Source organism: Trachurus japonicus, chromosome 17, assembly GCF_045865225.1.
Source record: "Trachurus japonicus isolate A0001 chromosome 17, Traja_1.0".
Classification (NCBI taxonomy): domain Eukaryota; kingdom Metazoa; phylum Chordata; class Actinopteri; order Carangiformes; family Carangidae; genus Trachurus; species Trachurus japonicus.
The window spans coordinates 1953735-1969559 of record NC_140923.1 but is presented as its reverse complement, the minus strand read 5'-3'; the positions used below and the strand labels follow the sequence as shown (position 1 = coordinate 1969559).

At 44.5% G+C, this 15825-nt stretch overlaps 1 protein-coding gene across 1 annotated transcript; it reads right to left on the bottom strand.

The window, feature by feature from the left end:
• Nucleotides 1-895: 895 nt before the first annotated feature.
• On the bottom strand, nt 896-15463 carry cdyl (chromodomain protein, Y-like). The gene is made up of 8 exons (XM_085804634.1): nt 15250-15463; nt 11393-11645; nt 10333-10812; nt 8560-8813; nt 6201-6373; nt 4829-5039; nt 2147-2290; nt 896-1082 (listed from the first exon to the last, which is right to left on the bottom strand). Exons 1-8 carry the CDS (start codon nt 15271-15273, stop codon nt 924-926), a joined length of 1698 nt encoding a protein of 565 aa, XP_085660760.1. The 5' UTR covers nt 15274-15463; the 3' UTR covers nt 896-923.
• Between the last annotated feature and the right edge of the window lie 362 nt (nt 15464-15825).

Sequence of the window (15825 nt, the reverse complement as noted above, 5' to 3'; positions counted from 1 at the left end):
TTAACGACGCTGAACCTCGTTATTCTCTAATGACAGATGTGAAGACTTGATCTTTGCTTCACAATAAAAATACCTGAAACAGTTATATATATATATCAATAATAGTAATTCTCCTCTGTCCTGTACCAAGATGGCGGCGCTTTAGGCTCCTCCCCCCCGTGGTCGGCTCGCCTGATTGGACGCCACGTGATGGATAAATAAACACACGTGTCACATGATCAAAGTGGAGCGATGACATTTTATAATATCCAAAGGGTCAAAGGTCAAACATCACCGTGTCGTCATTTCATTGGCTGCTTCTGTTTTTATAAAAAGTGGATCTAGAAAAGTTGTGTCCAGATGTTTGTTTGTCTCCGTAGCAACAGGACCGCCGCTACGCTAGGCTACGCTAATCGCTGCAGGCCACACCCACACAGCTGACGGGGATTTATTTACCCACAATCCATCACTGTCACTCAGCAGCGGTTAAACTCATGTTGCTGCTCCGTTTGTCACCGCCAGAGGGAACTCTGGGAAACGGTCGTCTGGATGGAGAACCTCAACGCCACAGCATCACAGTCTGTGGAGTCGTCTAGTCCAGGTTCAGGTCCAGGTCCAGGTCCAGTCCGGTCCAGATCTAGATCTGGTCCGTTCCGGTCCGGTCCAGTCTGATCCGGTCTGATCCGGTCTGGTCCAGTCCAGTCCAGTCCGGTCCAGATCTAGATCCAGTCCGGTCCGGTCCAGTCTGGTCCGGTCTGGTCCGGTCTGGTCCAGTCCAGTCCAGATCTAGTCCAGATCTAGTCCAGTCCAGGTCCGGTCCGGTCCGGGTCCTAGCAGAGCTCGGCCCCATTCTCTGCAGGTCCGGTCCGGTCCAGTCCGGTCCGGGTCCTAGCAGAGCTCGGCCCCCCTCTGCAGGTCCGGTCCGGTCCGGTCCGGTCCGGGTCCTAGCAGAGCTCGGCCCCCCGCTGCAGGAACTGCAGGATGGCGTCGGTCCCCTGCGACGAGCCCCAGACTCTCTTCAGAGCTTCACACTCGCGCTCGTTGGTCTGTTCCAGAGCTCCACGGCTGGTGGTCCGGACCAGAGCCTTGGACTCACGCAGAACCTGGAGGACAGCAGGAACACCGGGAACGTCAGGAACAGGACACATAGATAGATATATACTGACTAGACGCCTTCTGCTTCTCAGCGTACGTCAACACGGCGGCCATCTTGGTCAGGGGTTCTGACCATAGACATATAAACGTCTGACCAGCAGTCAGACCAGTCAGACCCTGTAGAACACATTTCACTGTATTTATGCATGTGGGTGTGTGTCTGAGTATCTAAGTGTATGTTTAATACATTAAAGGGACAACGAGGAGTTTTGTTAAAGCGAAGTGTTTCCACACTACATTTATGAGCCTCCGCACCGTTAAATTCTTTGACCGGCGCAAGACAGACTCATGTTTTCATTCATCAAGAATTAAAGTCAGAGGTTGGAAGACGATCACATACCGTCGTAGTTCCCACCATAAACGGAGATTCGGCGGCGTTATTCTCATGACTCGCCACGAAACCGAAAGTAAAGAAACGCTGGTCGGCTCGCCCAGCATTTCCACCACCACTAATAATAACAAAATAACCATAGAGACAAAACCATAGATTTATCTAAAATGGACCATTAACAAGTGGTAACGTAGATTCATCCACATTAATATCAGACTTTTTATAACCGAATAAAAACTCCTCGTTGTCCCTTTAAAAAAAAAATTCAATTTTTTTTGTTGTTGTTGTTGTTGTTGTATCATAAATATCTGTCTGACATTTATAATAAACCAAACAGCTTGTAAACCGGTTGAATATCCAGTGAGTTATGGTGATTTTAATGGTTGATAGACCTCTAACAGGAAGTAGACACGGCTTCCCCCTGACCAAGATGGCCGCCACGTTGACGCATTCCACTCAATAGAGCTGCCTGGGAACGCGGCTGATGTCAGTATATATAGCTATGGAGGCCACAGAGTGTGTGTGTGTGTGTGTGTCTCAGTGTGTGTGTGTGTGTGTGTGTGTGTGTGTGTGTGTGTGTGTGTGTGTCTCAGTGTGTGTGTCTCAGTGTGTGTGTGTGTCTCAGTGTGTGTGTGTGTGTGTGTGTCAGTGTGTGTGTGTGTGTGTGTGTGTGCGTCTCACCAGCGAGTCGACCGCCACCAGCTCTTTGATCCTCAGCATCACTTCCTGTGTGAACGTCCCCGGCCACAGAACCTGAGACACCAGACCTTTAAGCCCCGCCTCCTGCGCCGTCAACTTCCTGCCACTCAGCAGCAGCTCGTTGGCCTGGGGCGGGAATCAGACAGGCGATCAATCAGAGACAGTACAGTGCAGTTACATAGAACGGCCACCAGGCGAAAACAACTCACCCACTCTGCTCCAGTTATACGCTATGCAGCAACTTTCCACGTCCAGCACAGAGTCCAGGCACTGACAACACACGTCCGAGTCCGACTGGCAGCACAAACATCTGGTTTCAGCACAAACATCTGGTTTCAGCACAAACATCTGGTTTCAGCGGCCACCGACAGGCAGTGACCACCACACTGACCATTGATTCCCCAGGTCCAGCATTTAGACTCCACCAGCTCTCTCCCTCTGTCACTTTTAGCAAAGATATTCAATAAATGGAAAGATACTCCATGAGCGGCTGCTCCAATGATATGAAATGGTTTCACTTCCTGTCTCTCTAAGTGGGCGTGGCCAACCGTCACCACCTCGTCTGTGAACGTGTGTGTGGATTTATACAATTTGTAGGTAGATGAAAGTGAGATATTTATATTTTCTTATGATAACATTAAATATCTACACTACTAACAGTCATATTTAGCATGACAAAAATAATTTAAATCATTTTCACGGGAGTTCGCGGCCGTTTGTTTGACGTTGCCATGGAGATCTGTGGCCAAATCTGGCGAGACGGTGTCGTAGAGACAGAGACAGGTCTTGAACAAAGTGGATTTTCTCCGGATCTCTCCGTCTGAAAATTACCATTTCGGTGTCAAACTGTTCAGAAGAGATGTGGCTTGTGAAAAATGAGTCCAACATTTACTTCAGTGACCGTGGGGAGAAAGACCCGACCATAATCGGTGTTCACATTAAATTGTCCCATAGGAATCAATACACTCCAGGCTGCCTCTGGTCTCCCTAAAGGGGCGTGGCCGAGCAGAAGCCTAGTGACATCATACAGGAAGCTGACTCGTCATGAAAGGTCTTGGTTTATAAACCGTCTTTGCTTTTAGCCTCCATTTCCAGCACATAGCCTGCACCGCCCCTATCAGTTTGAGACCGAGTTTACTGAAGACGAGCTGAAGGAAATGGAGTAAAGTCAAAGAGGGGCAGCTGCGATGGAGACTATGTGCTGGAAATGGAAGCTAAAAGTGACAGAGGGAGAGAGCCGGTGGAGTCTAAATGCTGGACCCGAGGAATCAAGTGGTCAGTGTGGTGGTCACTGCCTGTCGGTGGCCGCTGAAACCAGATGTCTGTGCTGAAACCAGATGTCTGTGCTGAAACCAGATGTCTGTGCTGAAACCAGATGTTTGTGCTGAAACCAGATGTCTGTGCTGAAACCAGATGTTTGTGCTGAAACCAGATGTTTGTGCTGAAACCAGATGTTTGTGCTGAAACCAGATGTTTGTGCTGCCAGTCGGACTCGGACTTGTGTTGTCAGTGCCTGGACGTGGAAAGTTGCTGCATAGCGTATAACTGGAGCAGAGTGGGTGAGTTGTTTTCGTCTCTTTTCAACAGAAACCAGGCTAAGATAACCGCTGTTTGACTCCTCGTATTATGGGATGGGACCCTGTTTGTACTGTTGATGACGTTTGGTGCTGTTCTGAGCATTATTTGTGGCTGTAAGTGGCTTTTTGATTGCGGTTTGCACGTGGATAAATAGACTGCGCTGTTTGTTATGGTGCGGTCATTGCTAAAGTTGCTACAACTAGAGAAGCTAGCGGTTAGCAGACTTCATCTCTCGAGGGGGGGGGGGTCTAACTCGGTGTCACGGTGCGTTGGACCATGGGTTAAACTTACGCCGGAATATCCCTTTAAAGACAACTCTACTTGAGATCCATCTTTTCCAGCGTCATGTTTTGACTTTTTGAGTTTATTTTACTTAAATGGAGAAGAAAAGTTTAAAGGTCCAAATAGGACGATATACGTTCTATATATGTGACCTGATCCATCAAAATGAGTCACAGTGACCCAAATTTCAAAGTTGAGATTTTGGTATCAATGGAAAGATTAGAAAATAAGCTTTAAAATGATACCCTAGTCAGAGTCTGATGGTTTTCTAGATGTGGCCATTTGAATTACGATCTTTCACTCTCTTACTCTGTTCTAAAACCTGAGAAAATAGCAGTTAAAGTTTGCTACTCGGTTTAGCATCTGTTTCTGTACCCGTCCCTGCTCGTCATAGATGCAACATTCAATGACCGTCGGAAAGCGGAGAATCCCGCGATTCAGATGCAGTTTACAGCTCGTCTCTATCATGAACGGTTCAGGAGATATTTCATGTTTTGCACCGAAGCAACGCTCATCTTCAGAGGGTTTAAGTTGCAAGTCAACTTTAATCATCATTTTCGTGCCTTTTCTCAATTATCTGGACTGTGAAACTTTGGGAGATTGTTTTTGAACGTCACTGCTTTGAAATTAGAGTAAAAAAAATTTTTTTGAGTTTCTATGGGTTTTCCACGTTATCAGCTGATTATCTAAAAATAGAACGTTGTGACTTCCGACTCATTTTGATAGAACGGGTCTTTTTCTTCTACGGGATCAATCAGGGATCAATCAATCAGGCGATCAGCCAGGATGACATCAGCAGCGTACCGCGGCGAGGCCCATGATGCGGGGGAAGGTGAAGGAGGAGCATCCGTCCGGCGTCTGTCCGTAGGCCGTGTAGGGCGTCTGGAACCAAGCCTTCTCATTGGCCCACACCACGTCGCACAGCGGCAGGATGGCCGCGCCGAGCCCCAGCGCCGCGCCGTTCACCGCCGCCACGATCGGCTTCCTGAACTGCACGAAGGTGTTGACGAAGGTCCTGTCGTCATGGAAACAGAGGTCAGAGGTGACGACATCACATCACATCACCGTGGTTACCTGATGGTTTCTATTAAACCCTTTTTGTGAATGTGCTCTCTATCCTATGTATGGTTAGCCTATCATTGTACATGAATGGATACTATCTTTGATTATTTGTGATGCATGTTTTTATTAATTGCAACACTAACTGGTGTCCCCACAGGGCCGTTGCTATGAATTCTGGGCCCCCTTAAAGAATACTAAAGTGGGCCCCTCCCCCTAACTTTTCCTTTTTTTTTCTTAGACTACGTATGTATTATTGTTTTTTATTTAGCCTTCTTTGTTTTGATGCTAATGCAGCATTACACTGCAAAAACTCAAGTATCTTAGCAAGAATATTTGTCTTATTTCTAGTCAAAATGTCATTTCTAGTCAAAACAAATCTCATTCTACTTAAAATAAGACACATCATATTAAAAGTAGCTTGTTTTTAGACACTTTTTACTTCTTTCAAGCAGATTTTCACTTGGAATAAGTAGAAAAAATCTGATAGTGGAGCAAGTTTTTCTTCCTTATTACAAGCACAAAAAACTTACTTTCACTGGCAGATTTTTCTACTTATTGTGAATTTAAGTGAAAATGATCTAAAAACAAGTGAATTTTTAGGTAATGAGTCTTATTTTAAGTGGAAAGAGATTAGTTTTGACTAGAAATGAGACATTTGGACAAGAAATAAGACAAATATTCTTGGAAAGGGCCAGTATGTTTATAGAATATGTTTATTCCTGTACCGATATATATATATAAATTTTTTTTTTTTTTCCCCTTGTTACATAGGGAAGGGGAACCTCTTTGCTGATTTATATACTTTTACTCCGGGCGCCCCAGACCGCTTAAAATTGATGTATTAAAAAGATGTATTAATTGAAGCAGGGAACCTTTCTGTATATATATTTCCCTCTGTGTGGGAATAGATAAGAGGTGTGGTTTGTTCTGTTTATTTAAGTCATTTCTCTTTCGGATTCATATTATTTTGCATATGTTTGCTTAATTTCATTTAAAAATGTCCGACATGCGTCTATATATAGCTTTACACTGTATTTTTATTGTTGATTTAATGACCATGTCGTCACTTATTGTAGCTCCTACAGTGTTGCGAGTCCTTTCTTGTTTTTGATACCTGATGGTTTCGGCCATCTTGATGCTCTCCTTCTTCCTGTCGTCCGTCAGCCGTCTGATGAAGTACAGGAAGTCCAGGCCGCAGCAGAACACGCTGCCCACGGCGCCTAGCAACACCAGCTTGCTGTCGTCGGACGCTGCCGTCGCCATGGCGCTCTGGATCTCCTTCATCACCTGAGGAGAGAGAGAGAGAGAGGATGAGGTCACAACATGAGGTCAGTGAAAGGCGTGTGGGCGGGGCTAGAGCACTGGAATAAAAGAGAGTAACTACACCTCCATTGACTCCCGTGGTAAGGGTTTAAGGGTTTAAGGGTTTAAGGGTTTAAGGGTTTAAGGGTTTAAGGGTTTTGCGCCCCTAGTGGCAGGATATGGGTGTTGCAAAAGCGCCCAGAAAACTCATTCACTCCAATGTATGTGTGTTGCCCACTTGCTGGTAAATTGATGAAAACGGCCGTGTTTTTGTTTTTAGGTGTCTTGGTCATATCAGATTATACTTAGAATTAGTTTATTACAAAATGTAGATTGAAACATTCATGTAGACAACAGTTTTTTTTTTACTGGCCTATGTGTTAATGTTAGGGCTGTCAAACGATTAATTTTTCTAATCGCGATTAATCGCATTTTTTCCATAGTTAACTCGCGATTAATCTCTATTAAAAATATTATATATGGCGCTTTGGACTTTCAACCCTCCAAAGTGTTATAATCTCTAGACAAACAACTTTTAGACCAGACCTAGCAGGCCTAGTACCTAATCATAACACATGATGCATGAAACTCACACAGAATTGAAACGAATTGCATCCAGTGGAAATTGCCCTTTACTTTGCTACGTCTCTGCCTGGCCATGTGCATTTGTTGACAACAAAGCCTCAAAAAATCAATGGATGGAGCTGTGGATATATGTTAGACTGTGTATATTTGTGTAGCAACCAACTTGAAGGTGCCTTACCGCCACCTACTGGACTGGAGGTCCCACACTCCAGTCCTCCAGTCCAGCAGACAGAGGACAAAATGGGCCGCGATTAACTGCGATTAAAAAATGTAATCGCGTTAATTTTTTTAATTAATCTCATCGCGATTAACGCGTTAACTCTGACAGCCCTAGTTAATGTTTATCTGTAAAGGATCCTCAATGATGCTATTAAAGCAACATTGCGGAGTTTCAGCTCAGTGCTTCCACCATCTGGTTGAGAAGCGCTATCGTCTGGGGGGAAAAACGAAAACTTATCAGCCAGCGCATCCAGCGTTTATTCCTGTTAATAAACGACAGTATTTCCCACATGTTTGCAAGGAGACAGTGTGGCGGGTGGTCGGGGGAGGGGGGGAGGGGGTGTGTGGGGTGGCGGGGGGGGGGGGGCGGCGGCGACGACGACCGGAGGAGAACCGTAAGTTTTGCTTTTACCCACCACGTCTCTCCCTCGACGCAGAGGGGAGGGGGGAGGAGGGAGGAGGGGGGGCGGTGATTCGTACCGTGCAGGGAAGTTACATAGTGCAGTTTCAGCCGACGTGACCCGGCTCAGGCTGCAGCAGCAGCACCATTCATCCTATTAACCATTTTTCTACCATTGCAATGAGTCTGGAAACATTATTTTAAGGCCGAAAAACTCAGCAATGTTACTTTAACGTGGGTGATCTATAAATGTCCTTAAATTATTGAAAACACCACACTGCTCATTCACCAACAATGCAGAGATGTCAGTTCTTTTGTAAAACCCATATTCCTCCACCAGGAGGCGCTGCCATTGGACCGATGCTGTCATTACTCTCTTTTACAGAGCTCTAGGCGTGGCGTGCTCTGTGTCATGTGGCGTGTTCTATGGCGTGTAGCGTGTTCTGTGTGGGCGTGGCGTGTTCTATGGCGTGTCACGTGGTGTGCCGTGTGGCGTGTTCTATGCAGGGTTCCTACACATTTGAAATTTCCAAATTCCATACTTTTTCCAGACCCTAATTTCCAGACTTCTCATTAAAATATTCATGTTATTTGGAATATTTGAGTAAATAGACGTGCATAATATAAAAAAATCATGCAATTTATCATATGTTCATTCATTATTCTGAATGTGTGTGCCATTATGCAACCAAATCATTTCCTAGAGCTTTGTACAATAGCACATACAAAATAATTAACCCAAATAACTTCAGATGAGACCCAACCCAGATCAGTATTAAGATAAATATATTTCCATACAATAGTTTCCATTTTCCATACTTTTCCAGACCTGGAAATGTATAAAATTAAATTCCATATTTTTCCATACTTTCCATACTTGCATAGGAACCCTGTCTATGGCGTGTCGTGCTCTGTGTCATGTAGCGTGTTCTGTGGCGTGTTCTGTCCTGTGTGTGCGTGTGCGTACCTCGGGGTTGAGCGTGTTGTTCTCGGAGCTCTTGGTCGACAGCAGGATGTGCGTGAAGCCGTCCTGCTTCTTCACCACGATGTCGCGGTAGCGGTAGGCGCTCTCCGTCTGCCGCACGCTGAACCGCAGCCGCTTGTCGAAGGCCGAGCGCTCCTCCAGGCGCCGCTTCCCCGTCGCGCTGGTCGCCCCGGCAACGGCGCTCTGGCCGCCCGACATCCCGTTGGCCGCCACGGCTTCCATCAGGGGCGAGTTACCTGTCACACATCGGTCACATGGGTCATGACGTCATCACCGTGTTACCTTCACTGTCGGCTGGAAACCAGCACTAGCTGCTACAATCTGGCACATTTACATGTTTATATGTCCATTAATGTGCATTGTCCCACCCAAATAAACCAATAAATAAAATAAATAAATGTCACTGTGATGTCAGCTGTAGTCTAATGTTCTGTAGTGGGAATTCTGCTTTTTAGGTGGTAAACTGGTCATACTTGTATCACATAGACGCTGCTTCTCTAACTGTTTTATATCAAGGACCCAAACTTGACACACAAATAATCAATGTATGGTTGAATTAGGCGTAGCTACATTTTCTAAAGATTATAGAGAAATTTCTGGAAAAAAAGTGGTACAATTTCTCCACAAAAAAGTTAATTTTTTTGTAGAAAAAGGTGGTAAAATTTTGAAATTCCTTTTTTTTTTTTTTTTTTTTTTAAATCTGGTAAAATTTCTCAAAAAAAGTGGTAAAATTTCAAACAAATAAAAAAAAGTGGTCAAAGTAAAAAATAGTAGGCTATATCGTAAATAGTAAAAAGTTGTTTTTTTTAATTGAGAAGAAACTGGTAACATTACTACAGTTTCTTTATTAAAAAAAAAGTAAAAAGTAGAAAAGAAAAATTGAGAAGAAACTGTTAAAATTTCTCAAAAAAAATTCTAAGAAAAGTGGTAAAATGAAAAAAGAAAGAAAAAAGTCAAACAATTATCAAAAAAGTGGTAACATTTCCCTTGAACCCTGTCAACCCTCCACTTTGAGAACCACTGACATTTACTTTAGTTAGATAGTTTAGTTGTACCGGCTATACTGAAGTATTTATGTATTTTCAGTGGCTATACTGAGTAAACCTGAGTATCGCAGAGACTACACCACTGGCTGTGATGTCACTGTGATGTCATCAGACATCATGATAACATGATGTTATTAGATGTAGTCAAAGTCATAGTCATTCCACTAGATCAGCAGATGATGGTCAAATAACATCCAACGCTTTGAAAAGGACAGTTATCTTTGGTGCCATCAAGCTGTGGAATAACTGCCCCCTCCATAATAACTGCCCCCTCCATGTACGACAATCTGACAGCAAGTCCTCATTTAAACACCATCTAAGATCTAAGAAAGCACTGTTTAACAGCTGAGCAATAATCCAGTCTGGCAAGTTTAATATCTGATCCCTGTTTCGTCCCGTCTGTTTTGTTCCTGTTAAATGAATGACTGATATTAAGACGACTACCAACTTGTTTAAATGCAATCAAATGTAAGGTGCAGAATGTCAGATTTCACAGCACCAATGTGCTGTTGTATTACTGCAAACACGATGTATTAAGATGTCTATTTGACTGATATGATATTGAAAATGTGATGTGTTTTTTACATCTCTTTTCGATGTGAGGTACTTTGGACCCCAGGGAGATTACTGTAGCTTGTGCCATTAGCATCAGCTGATGGGGATCCTTATAGATAAATCAATAAATAAATAAATGTCAGTGTGACCTCACCTGTGCCGCTGAGCGAGCGCATGGCGGCCGGCGTGACGGGCGCTCTGGGCGTGAGCAGGTTCTGGTTCTGGTTCTGGTTCTGGTTCTGTCTGGGCCGTGTCCCCATGCGGGCTCGCTCCTCCCCGGGGCCGAGCGCCGCGGCCACGCCGCCGCCCGGCAGCAGCAGCGGCTGCAGCGCCGCCACGCCGCCCGGCGGCTTCTCCAGCAGGGCGACCTCGGGCGGCACCAGGTGGGCGTCCGGGGCGGCGCCGGCGTCCTCGCTGTGGGCCGCCGCCTCGCTGGGCCACGAGTCCGAGTCCGGCCGGCCGCTCATCGGGCTCTTGGGCACCAGGATCTTGATGCCGGTCTTGGACAGGTCGACGCTGCGCCGCGCCGAGCCCAGCGGGGGCGCCACCGACATCGGGCCGCCGCCGCCGCCGAACCCGTGGGCCGGGCCGAGCGGCGGCAGCATGGCGGCCGGGCTCAGGGTGTCCGCCGGGTCTGGAATGAAAAGTATTAAAAGGTGATAAATCTGTTTTGACCCTTAAAAAGTATTAAAAAAACTTTTCACGACTTTATAAACACTGCAAAAACTCAACATCTTTCCAAGAATATTTGTCTTATTTCTTGTCCAAATGTCTCATTTCTAGTCAAAACTAATCTCTTTCCACTTAAAATAAGACTCATCACCTAAAAATTAACTTGTTTTTAGATCATTTTCACTTCTTGTATCAACAATCAATGTACGTTTAAATTAGGCGTACATTTTTGAAAGATTATAGAGAAATTTCTGGAAAAAAAAAGGTAAATTTTGAAATTTCTTTTTCTTTTTTTTTTAAATCTGTTTTTTTCTTTTAAAGTGGTAAAATTTAAAAAAAAAGAAAAAGTTTTTAATGGTAAAAATTCTACGAAAACTGGTAAAAAAAAAAAAAAAAGAAGTCAAACAATAATAAAAAAAAAAAGTGGTAAAAGTAAAAATAGTATACAGTAAATAGTAAAAAGTTTGTTTTTTTTAAATTGAGAAGAAACTGGAAAAAGTCTTAAAAAGGTATTAAAGTAACTTCAAGATGCCTGTATGTACCCTGGGGGCTGCGGTCTCCGTGGTAACCGGCGCTGCAGGGCGGGCTGCGGGTGGAGCGCAGCAGGGCGCCGTCCCTCTGGCGCTGCAGCAGCTGGCGGTTGAAGTCGCGGTTGAAGTCGTGCACGTAGACCATGCAGGTGGACAGGTGCGTCTCGGGCTCCCAGGTGTCCTCCTCTGACCCGTAACCACGCCAACGCACCAGGTACTCCACACGCCCCTTCCTGCCCCGCCGCCGGTCCACGATCCGCTCCACCTGGGGGGGGCGGGGGGGGGGGCGATCAATACACCATCAATACACAGACACACCATCAATAGACACATGGCTGCTGGATCAATACATCACTGATCAAACAGGCTCATATTAACACATCGAACCTGCTTAAAGGGATAGTTCACCCAAAACTGAAATTTCACTCATCATCTCCTCCCCCTCATGTGGACTAAAGCCTGCCACACACATAAAGATAATCGGGCAGATTTTCCCCCTTCCGACCACGGACAGACATCGCCCGATTATCTTAGGCTCTTAAGATTATCTTATAAGATTCTCTTGTAGTGTGTGGTGTGTTAAGAGTCAACATTCCCCCGACAATCGGCTCGAAAAACGTTCGGCGCCGATAATCGTAATAGTCAGGTGCAAATATGACTTGACCCTAAAAAAATTCTAACAAAAGGTTTCTCAGTTGTTTTTTATAGTATTAGATGTCCTTAATAACATACTAAAAGTTTACCAAAGTTTGACCACTAGAAAGGTGTTATTTTCAAGATGGCGTCCAAAATGGATAGGAAGCCTGAGGAGAAAAAAAAAAAAAAAAAAATTCAAGTTGGTCGTGTTTTTGGGAGTAAAATGTTGTATAAATCAGGCTATGAATGATATATCAACAATCCCCTCTGTAAAAACCTTCAGAATATAGAAAGGGATCAAACTGGAAGGTTTGGTGTCTGTAAGTGCTGCTGAAGTGGAGATTTTGGGCTCTTATACAACATTTTACTCCTAAAAACACGACCAACTTGAATTTTTAGGGCTGCTAGTATTTTCTCATTTACAGAGTGATAAAGAGAGATATCCAAAATCCCCTCTGTAAAAACTTCTGACTCTAGTATATCAACAAAATAAAACAAGAATTTTGAAAGTGGCTTTTATCCATTGTTCAGATTTCGGATATGCAAATTAGCGCATATTTAAAGAGATATTGCCTAATTTACATATTTAAACATACAATTTGACAAAACTTGTAATACAAAAAACATTTGTCTTAATGTAAGTGATAAACTTGGGAAGTTTCATGGTGATATCTGTTAGTTAAAAATTTTACCCTATTCACCTGTGGTGTCTCCTCAGGCTTCCTATCCATCTTGGACGCCATCTTGAAAATAACACCTTTCTAGTGGTCAAATTTTGGTAAACGTTTAGTATGTTATTAAGGACATCTAATACTATAAAAAACAGCTGAGAAACCTTTTGTTAGAATTTTTTTAGGGTTAGGTGTTTTTTTTTCATATATGCACCCGCCTATAAGTATTAAACATGTTCAATATTTACGATTGTCGGGGCCGACAACCGTGGCCGTTTCAATCTAAAGTCATCTTGTGTGTGGAGAGCCGGTGTTGTGCGGAGAAGTGCCTGCTCACCGAGCTCTGCTTGCTGCTCGCGGCAACAAGCCACTTCTCCACACAACACCGGCAACCTCACAGAGAGCCATTGTGCAGCCCTGGCATTACATGAGGTTCACACAGACATTCACACACACGGGAGGTTTCCTGAAGCTGATAGCAAAGATGGTAGCGCTCATAGCCGGCAACAGCCAGCAATACAGCAGCCATGTTTAAATGATCATGTGACAGCGCACGGCTCCCTATTGGACAGCCGCTTGACATCCATATACCTCCATGCTGCTCGTATGTAATGTCCCTCTTGTATTGAAGACATGAGGACTCTGAAACTTCTCCCAGCCCTTAGTCCACATGAGGGGGAGGAGATAATGAGTGAAATTTAAATTTTGGGTGAACTATCTCTTTAACGTCAATCAATGTGTTTTATTTTGAAAATAGTTTTCAAAATAAAACACCAGAACCTGTAGACTAGAACCTGTAGCCGTTAGCTTAGCTACCGCCGTTAGCTTAGCTACTGTTAGCTGTCCCTGTCAGCTGAGCCACTGATGCTTTCTAGACACTGTGATTCCCCCAAACTGAGTAAATACAACACATAGCAACACAAAACACACACACAGAAATAGTAATGTTTCTTCAATCATTTCAGATTTGTCTAAACGGTGATAGGGCGTGAAAAATATGATATATAGCTAAACTCTCGTTCGTTACTATTGATCTCATTCACATTACAGCTGGTTTTCTACCCGGAAGTAGAATGTAAACAACAAGGAGATTCGGTCTATGGCATCCTGACGTGGTACGGCAGCAGCTCTGCTGTAGACACGAAGTCACTACAAAGGATCATAAAAACTGCCCAAAACATCATCAAACAACAGCTGCCTACCCTGGACACACAACATTCTGAAAGACTCATCCCATCCTGCTAACCCTCTCTTCGAACTGTTGCCCTCAGGGAAACGTTACAGGTCCATCAGAACACGCACCACAAGATTCATAAACAGTTTCTACCCCAAGGCTATCACCATACTCAACTCTGACCTGAAACAAATCCACCAACATCTGCCAACACAACAGCAATAACTCCCACAATGCACTGCACCTTGTACCACACACAGCACATCTCACTGTCTCGTTTTTAATGCAGACAAGGTACTGAGTAAATGGTGTGATGTACGATGACGTGAATGTGACTGAATGGATGAGACGATGTATGGATGAGTATACTTTTTAATTTAAAGCAGGTAAGCGATCCGGTGGTTTTGGCTAATGCTGCGTTCCAGGCAGGCTTTTGAAACCGTACGTTACAGCTTCAAGTCACAACTTACGACTTTGTAGCGTTCCAGGCAACCCACTCGTGTTTCTCCGACCTGTTTTACCTGTGAAAGTCACTATAACGGCCACTCGTAACTTCTGACCCGTGAACTCGTACCAGATCGAACTGGTACCACTTCACAGGTCGGAAAAACACGAGTTACGAGTTGCCTTGAACGCACCATAACGTCTTGTCAGCCGATGGAGTTAGCAGCCCCCGCCCTCGTCATGGATCTATTGGTCCTCGTCCCTACGTCGCCACATTCAGGCGCATCCCTTGGCTGCACACACAGAGAGGACTGCCCCTTTATGCCGTTCTCTCTCCTCATTGGATAAAGGTTGTAGGATACAAGGAAAGTTTTCTCCTGGGCTCAGAGCAGAGCAGAGTGACTGACAGACCCGTGTTTCAGACCAAACACTCTATAGAAGTGATTGCTGTCGGAAGATACAACTATTTAAGACTTAGATTAACACAAACATTCACCTTACTTCTGCTTTAACTAGAGTATTTAATTGTTTTTATTTTGTTGCTACTGAGCCCAGCATATTGAGTGCAATGAAATGTCGTTGTATCAACCACACAATGACAATAAATCTATCTTAATCTTAATTTTAGACCAGGACCTGTAGACCAGGACTACAGGAGGATTAAAGTTATTGATTATTAGTGAACTCTCTTCTGGGTCAGAGCTAACAGCTAGCACCGAGCTAACAGCTAAGTTAGCACCGAGCTAGCAGCGCTCCGTGTTCATGTAGAACCGGAACCAGAACCAGAACCAGTTCCGAACCGGACTGAACCGGACTGACCCGGACCGAACCACTCTGACCCGGCTCGGCTCGGCTCGGCTCGGCTCGACACAAACTTTACTCTGTAAGTTAGGTAACTTATTAGCTAACTTATAGCATTAGCACATTAGCTCGCGTCACCTCACCTCGTAAAACTCCTCCGTCGCCATGGAGACTGTGCCTGCGCGTGCACACGAGCAGCTTCCAGAAGCGTCGTCAGGTGAGCACCAACATGAAGAGACAGGTGAGTCCGGGGTCCCGCTCACCTGCGGCGCGTGGGGTTTAAAACCAGCAGGTGAATTTAGTCCAACGCTGTTAACTAGCCGTTAGCCGTTAGCCGTTAGCACAGCTGCCACAGAAACATCCGGTCTGACGCCTGCTTTTCAAAATAAAAGCCCCCGGACTGACAGCTGCTCTCTCTCTCTCTCTCCGGGATCATTAATGGGATCAAGTTTATTAAGAAGGTTTTTGAGATCGTTTACAATTCATTCAAAAACCCGTTTCTAAGTATAATAATAACAGGGTATCCGCGGGGTCTTGAAAAGTATTAAAAGGTGATAAATCAATTTGGGGAAAATGAAGACCCTTAAAAAGTATTAAAAAGTCTTTTCACGACTTTATAAAGTCTTAAATTTTGAAGGTATTTTTTCTGAATTAGCTGTCCAAGAGTTGTAAAAGTGTGTGAATTTATTCATTTTATATAAAAACAAAGATGAACCGGT